Below are 8187 nucleotides of genomic sequence, written 5' to 3'. Positions count from 1 at the left end.
AGTCAAGCTAATTTTCTTTTAAATCATTTTATTGGGGCTCGTACAACTCTTATCACACTCCATACATCCATACATTGTGTCAAGCACATTAAATCAAACTATTTTTAACTTGTGTTTTCTTTATATTACTACCCTGATTTTCAGTATCTCCTAGAGATGGTAGAGTTCCTAGGACAGTAACACAAATCAATGGGAAAACAAAGGGCATGTCAATGTGACAGTTGAGTAACTGGATATCAAGGATATTATGGGAAAAGATATGTTGATCTATTCTGCACATCATATGCCAGGATAAATTTCTTATTGAGATCATACAAATATACACATATTCACATACAGCTACAATGTCCTCAATGAATACCTGTTAGTGATTGTAATGTATCCAATATCTCAAAACTGTTGGGATAAAATATATGGAATATATTTTTGACTTTGTATTAATATGTAGGATTTAATAATAGCTAAAATGTTAATGTCTATATATTGAGTGTTGGTTATGTCACATATTGTGCTATGTGGTTTATATTGTCTCATTAGTCACCATATTAACCACATGCCATTTGTATTATAATTTCCTTTTAATAGTTGTGGAAATGGAAATTTATGAAAGTTAAATAATATATTCAAATTTATGACTATTAAGTGGTCAATAGACATGTACCTGACTTTAATTTCAAAACTCATACTCTTAAAAATGACACGGGTAAATTATAATAGTACACTTCATCCTAATATGTTTAGAGATCTGGATTCTGCCAGATGCTTTTTACTGCTAATGAGCAATTGCTGTCACAGAATATCAATTCCCTAACAAGTGAATTTCACATTGCCTGACTCCCTCCTCCTGTCACTCCTAATAATGCATTAATAAATTGTGGATTATTATATTGATAGGAAGTGAATTATAAAATGTTACATTAGTATGCTTTTAATTTAACCTCTCAAATGGACTTATACATATCCTTATCACTGGCATCATTTTTCAAGCTAGGAGTTAAACAATTGCTACCTTGATAATTTTATGCAAAATAAGCCAAAGAAAGCTTTAAAACAATTTATAATCCAGTCTGGATTCTGTCCTCCTCTTTAATTCCCCTCAGGACTAACAAGAAGGAATGGAGAGGCATGAAGGCTAGCATGTCTGTGTCTCTCATTGCTCTGAGAAGTAGGTGAGAGAATATTTTGAAACCATGATTTTAATTTTGCATCTTTATCCAAAAACTAAAAGGATAAGGTGATTTGATGACAGACTGAGACAATATATGTGAAAGTTCATGGTCAATTACTAAGTGACATGGAAAAGAATGTGCCATTTTTATGAACTTTCCTAAGTACTTCATCAATCTTACTTAATATATGAAGGGGTGGCAAAACGTTTATGGAAAGAATGGAATTAAATATATAGTGGAATTTTCCCATGAAATTTTGAAGCCCCTTAGCGTATGATATTATCTCAGCTCAGTCTCGCCAGTATACAAGATCTAGGTCTTTATCCTACAGCTCACATTCCATTTTCTCAGCCGTCTCATGGCAGCCTTCATGTCTTTGTTCCGAAGTGTATATATTATTGGGTTCAAGAGAGGAGTGACTACAGAGTAAAACACAGCAAGGAATTTATCTAATGACTTGATAGGGAATGGCCAGGCATAAATAAAGATACATGGTCCAAAGAAGAGAAAAACGACTGTGATGTGAGCAGTCAAAGTGGACAGAGCCTTGGATGACCTGTCTGAAGGACGACGTTGAATGGTCACTAGGATGACGGAGTAGGAGATGATTAGCAGAACAAAAGAACACACCGTGAGCACACCGCTGTTAGCAATGACCATGATATCCAACTGATAGGTGTCAGCGCAGGCAAGTTTTATGACTCTGGGAAGGTCACAGTAAAAGCTGTCTACCTCATTGGGGCCACAAAAAGGTAAGTTCACTGCAAAGGCCAACTGACTCACTGAATGGAGGAAGCCAATTCCCCAAGCAGCAGCCACAATGCCCACGCATACATTGCCACACATAATGGTGGTGTAGTGAAGGGGTTTACAGATTGCTACGTATCTGTCAAAGGCCATGGCTATAAGGATTATCAGCTCACCACCACCAAAGAAGTGAAGGAGAAATATCTGACCCAGGCAGCCCTGGAAAGAGATGGCTTTGCGCTGTCTGAAAAAGTCCGTGATCATCTTGGGGGCTGTGACTGAAGACAGACATAGATCGATGAGGGAAAGGTTGGCCAATAGGAAGTACATGGGAGAGTGAAGGTGGGAGTCAGAAGCCACAGTGATGACAATGAGAAGGTTTCCTAATACGATTCCTACATAGAACACGAAGAAGAACACAAAGAGGAAAACCTGAAGGTCTTGAGAATTGGAGAGTCCCAGAAAAATAAACTCCGTCACCATGGAGTGATTAGTTTCACGTATTGATTCATTCCAGGAAGCAGCCTCTGTAATGACCTTAGAGAAGGAGATGAGCAGGAAGTCAGAGTTATTCTTTGTATAAGTCCAAAGCCTCATTTTCTACTATTCCGTATATTTGTATATGTCAGTGCCATTTTGTAATGTTCTTATAATGACATTCTATTCTTATAATGACATTCTGAAGCATGAAAACGTTCAAAACACACAGAATCTAAACTCGCCATTTTAACCTGTCATGTCTTATAGTCCAGTTATCCAAGTATTTTCAGAGTTAACACTTACAGTAGACTTAAATTTACTGTCATCTATTTGATTGACTCATTGCTCTCCTTTATAGATTTTCAGAGCCTGTAAATCTTTACAAGAGCAGGTCGCCTCTGAGCAGCTGCTGGGTTTGAACCAGCAACCTTGAAGTTATTAGTCCCATGTTTATACAACTTATTCCTAATAAAATACTTCTGTTCATGCTTTGATCTCTACTGGATTATGCTTTTAATACTAGTCTATTAAAAGTATATGCTTTTAATACTCCTTTCTCGGGGAATGGTTGATTCTATAGTACATGCTTAAGCACTTAAATGTATGCAACTATGATGTTATATATGTTCTTCTTACCAAAGAGAGAGTAGATTCTCTAAAGACCAGTAGCCTAGAAGTCTGCAATCACAGTTCTGTGCCTAGTTATTGGAACCGTTCTATCAGACTACAAATTTTTACTTTTGCCTACCTCATTGTGTGAGGTAATACAGTGAATGGGTATTGTGTGCAGCCTGTGGAACTTACACATTTTATTCATTATCTTTAAGGTATATTTTATCATTTTATTAATATGTTAATAATTATGCTCATCCCATGATTTTTATGAATTTTACAGGAAATTTTGTATTTATTAAGTGTTCGATAAGGGGCCTTGGTGGATTTGTGGTTATGAGTTAGGCTGTGATCAGCAGTGTCTGCAGTTTGAAACCACCAGCAGCTCCCTGGGAGAAAGATGGGGATTTCTACTCCAGTAAACAGATACAGTCTCAGGAACCCACAGGGGGTCAGCCTTGATTCAATGGCAGCATTTTTTTTTTTGGAGAAGTGTTCAGTATAACAAAAAATGCAAGCTCACTACCATCAAGTTAACACTGACTCATAGTGACCCCTGTGGTTTTCCAAGACTAACTGTTTAAAGGAGTAGAAAACACAGTTTTTTCTCTGCGAAGCTGCTGGTGATTTCAAACTGTTGTTCACCTTGTGCATCACAGCCCAATGTGAAACCACTACACTACCAGGGCTTCAAGTGTTCCATTGATTTAATTAACTATTAGCAGTGAGATTTCTTATTATGCATCAAGAAAACTTCAGTCACTGCCATTGAGTGGATGCTGACATCTAAAGACCCTACTGAACAGGGTAGAACTGCTCCTATGAACTTCAGAGACTAATGGTTTACCACAGTAGGAAGCTGCCTTTTCTCTCATGGTGCAGATGGGTGGGTTTGGACTTCACACCATGGGGATCATAGCCCAATCTGTAACCACTAAGCCACTAGAGAGCCCCAACAATCCTTTCAAATTTTAGTTATATGCTGGAAATAACAATCATGGTCTGCATTCAAATTTGAACCCCACATCCCTTTCTTCTTTTGTTTCAAATGCCTGTATTAGATAAAAATTCTCAAAGTTTCCACTTATTCTAGAACATGTGAAGGGGGGAGGAGGGCACAACTTCAAAATAATTTTCATAGTGTCTCAGGAGTGAAAATGGAAAAGCAAAGACGCTTTAGGGATTCAGCTTAAAAAAAAAAGCCACAAACACAAAACACTACCATCGAGTCAATTCTAACTCATAATAATCCTACTGAAGACAGAATAACTTTCTGTACAGTTTGCAATGTTTCAACCTTGACAGCTGCAGAATGTCCCCTATTTTTTCTGTGGAATAGCAGTGGATTCAAACTGCCAACTCTGTGATTAGCAGCTGAGTGCTTTAGCTACTGTGCCCCAGGGCTCATCATGCAACCCAACCTTAGGGAAATTGTAAATTTATGATGATTCTAAAATGTGAAGCTGAGTTATCAACCCTCTCAGAGAAAGGGGTTTATAATTGCTATTGGGTGGTACTAAAATGCAAAGGGAAAATGAATGATGCCAAGTAAAATGAAAGAGGGAAAACAGAACAACTAAACAATATCAGAAAAATACAATTCAAAATGTGAGAAAGCGGACATTTAGATGTGAAGCGAGTTCAATGCAATACATTTGTATTGGAGAAAGTGTGAATGGGTTTATTCAGTAGGAGAGAAAATTGGAAAGTATTTTTGGAATGTCTACTGTATGATTTGGGTCCTGAGGGGCTAATAAAAAAAAGCACCTGGTCAATTATTAAATAAATTAACTCTGGTCTCAGTGTGATTTAGTCAAGGAAGAGACTGGAAACTTAAAAAACAATAAGCTGCAAGTTGTGGATGCATGAGCAGTTAAGGGCTGGGAGAAAATATATTTAGTTATCTGTTAGCACTAAGATTCATTACTTTATGATTCATAGAGAAAACTTCAGTCACTGCCATCAAGGGGATACCGACTGCTAGAGGTGCTCTAAGTGAAACATGGCAGTCATTTAGATTATGAACTCCTGGACTAGGTAGCCTAGACTTATGTCTTGCTGCAAATCTTAGATGCATGTAGGTGATCACCTTGGGCAAGTCACTTAACCTCTTTCAGTCTTATCTAGTTAAGAAAGAAAGAAAGAGAGAGAGAGAAAGACAGAAAGAGTGCTGTTAAGACTGAATGGGGCAGTACATCTAAAGTGGTAGCACACGGCTAGTTTTTAGTGTGGGATAGCCATCCGTTAGGTAGTGATAATAGGAAAACCAGTTGCCATTGAGTTGATTCCAGCTTGTGACTATTTCATATATGTCACAGTGGAATCATGCTTCACTCTTTGTATGGCAGAGTTTTGAAGCGAGATCACCTGGACTTTCTTCTAAGGTGCCTCTAGGGGGATTCAAACCCCCAACCTTTGGTTTATAGCTGAGTGTCGTCATTGTTTGCAGCACCCAGGCATCTTTAAAAAACCCCTAGTAGCTTACTTCCTGACAACTCATCACATTTCTAGTATGAGGCACTTTATGGGGTTGCAATGAGTTGTCCTCAGCTCAAAGCTCAATGGTAACATATTTCTTTTAAGAACAGGAAATTTGTTAAAAGAATATGGAGGAGAATAAAGATGACTTCAATGTTTTTATTCTGAATAATTGGAAGCATTTTGATGGCGTCAGTTCTGATAATAGCAAACCCATGATAATGCAGTTGATTCTGACTTTATCCACAGCCTTCTGCCATTGAGTAGATTTTGATTTATAATAATCCTGTATAGGGTTTCCCAGGAGCAATAGTCTTCTATTGAGAAACTGGTGGTTTTGAGCTGCCCACCTTTCGGTTAGGGACACGTTAACTGCCAATCTTGCACTTACTAGACAGTTCCACCAGAGCTCCTGTTGTGGAGCTGTAGGTAAGTACTGGACTTTGAATCCTAAGGTCAGGGGTTCAAACCACTTCATGGAAGATAAATAAGGCTGCCTTCTCCCTCCCATGAAGATTTATCTGTTCCAACTCTGATCTTTTTTGGACAGCATAGAACTGCTCTGTAGGATTTCTGAGACTACACATCTATAATGGAACAGAGAACTTCATTTTTTATCCAGAGGAACAGCTGGTGGGTTTGAACTGCTGACCCTTTAGTTAGTTGAATGCTTAACCCACTCGCTGCTAAGGCAGCTTAGTACTTTTATAGAAATATGCGATAGAAGGAGAATGAACTTCTTGACTCAGGATCATACTTGAAAGGAGACAGAGGAGGAGGACGATAATTGCCTAGAAGAGTAAAATGTATTATGGGTCAGCCTAGAAGCTTGCTATTTTTAGGTGAGTACTTAAAACGTGGCTGTTGCATATGAGTTGAGAGGGCCATTTCAGTTGTGTGTTGAAGAGAGAAAAATATGAATAACTCAAGAAATTTTGCAGTGAAGTAGGGAAACTTTTTTTTTTTTTTTTGCAAAGGGCCATTTAGACATTTATAACATCCTTCATAGGCCACACTGGTCAAACATTTCATAAACTCATCCCTCATGGGAAGGAGCCCTAATGGCATTTAGGTTGCTTATTGGGCTGATAACCACCAAGCCAGCAGTTCAAAACCATCAGCTGCTTCATGGGAGAAATACAAGGCTTTCTACTTCCTTAAAGAGTTAGAGTCTTGGAAACCCACCGGGGCAGTTCTACCCTGCACTGTGGAGCCACGATGAGTCAGAATGGAGTCGATAGCAAGGAGTTAATGTGGTGGCTAGAACGGCTTCTCTTTATTGAGCTATGTCATGTCAGCTGGTATTGGTGATTCTATGGGCTACTAACAAGTTTGGCAGTTTGAAACCACTAGCCTCCTTTCAGGAGAAGACGAGCCTTTGCGTTCTCATCAAGAGTTTATAGTCTTGGAAACCAACAGGGGCAGTTCTACTCTTTCCTATAGGGTCACTCTGCGTTGGCATGGACTCGATGGCAGTGAGTTTGGTTTTTTAAATCTGGCTCACAGGCTGGATGTCCCACCCCTAAGGGAAAGCATGGCCATGATAATACATATCGGACAGTGTCGGGGTTAATGATAAATAAAATGTCAAAACACAAGTAGAAATTGAAGGATGCAATTCCAGATGAAACATGAAAGGGACAGAGAATAATCTTGCTAAATTTCTTGGAAGAATAGAATTGTTTGTTTTCTTTACTTCATTAATCACAGTTCTTTCGTACACCTTGGAATTTATAATTTTCTACTCATTACCCTTAATCTTACTCTTTCACTCATGCCTCACATTACTATTTCCAAACTTCTCTTAAAATTAAGAATTCCAAATTTCTTTCCAAGCATAAAGAGACATCTAATTGTTAAACAGATCGTGGACATTCATTTTAGTTCTCTTCTGCTTACTTTAATAATAAAGATCATTAAGCTAATGATTTCTATTGAAGAGGCTGATATTTCTACTGTGAGATTATTTTTGACGTGGCTGATTGGTTGAGTTATTCCTTTAGAATCAAGGTACACAATTTAGATTGAGATGTACTGGTGTGAAACCACTGTATGTCACCGAGGCGGAAGGACAGACTTGATTGCTACAACTTCAAACCAAGGATGATTGTTGGTCCAAGAAGCTGAATTGTAGCAAAAAGATTTTCTAACATGCTGGTTGTTAAGTGCCATTGAGTCAGCCCTGACTCATAACAGCCCTGCATGCAACCTTTAGTTCCATTGTTTAGGTCCACTGTTACAGCCACTGTGTGAATGTTTCACCGAGGGTCTTTCTCTGATCTCGGATCCTCTATCTAGCAGGGTAGAAAGTAACAGTTTAGTCTGGATATTCTTTAGTCAAGAAGCTCTGGAGGCACTCTGGGGTAAATGTTGGACTGCTGACCGTAAGGGCCATGCTTCAAACCCGCACTAGGTGCTCTGGGGGAGAAAGAGGAAGTCTGCTAGCATGGCTGAGTCACAATTAACTTGGACAGTGTTTTTTGCTTTCCAGCTCATTTAAGTAAGACATCTCTTCTCCAGTGAACACGCTGCTGAGGGAAGATTCAGGACATGGGGTCCTAGATCACCAGATTTCCTTCACCACCACAAACCTTTTTAAGCTCATCTATAACTCCTAAAATAATGATTCAAATGAAAAAAGAAGACTTCTAGTGATACAAAGTTAAACACTAATTTAGATCCATTGAAGTTCTCCAGAAGC

At 38.6% G+C, this 8187-nt stretch overlaps 1 protein-coding gene across 1 annotated transcript; it reads right to left on the bottom strand.

The window, feature by feature from the left end:
- Positions 1-1481: 1481 nt before the first annotated feature.
- On the bottom strand, positions 1482-2399 carry LOC142425703 (olfactory receptor 4F17). The gene has a single exon (XM_075531025.1). The coding sequence runs from the start codon at positions 2397-2399 to the stop codon at positions 1482-1484; it is 918 nt and encodes a 305-aa protein (XP_075387140.1).
- Between the last annotated feature and the right edge of the window lie 5788 nt (positions 2400-8187).

Source organism: Tenrec ecaudatus, chromosome 14, assembly GCF_050624435.1.
Source record: "Tenrec ecaudatus isolate mTenEca1 chromosome 14, mTenEca1.hap1, whole genome shotgun sequence".
Lineage (NCBI taxonomy): Eukaryota > Metazoa > Chordata > Mammalia > Afrosoricida > Tenrecidae > Tenrec > Tenrec ecaudatus.
This window is presented reverse-complemented; position numbering and strand designations above follow the sequence as displayed.

Excerpts from the sequence above, each read along its gene's own strand:
- LOC142425703 (XM_075531025.1), bottom strand. The coding sequence starts at position 2,399 with ATGGTGACGGAGTTTATTTTTCTGGGACTCTCCAATTCTCAAGACCTT.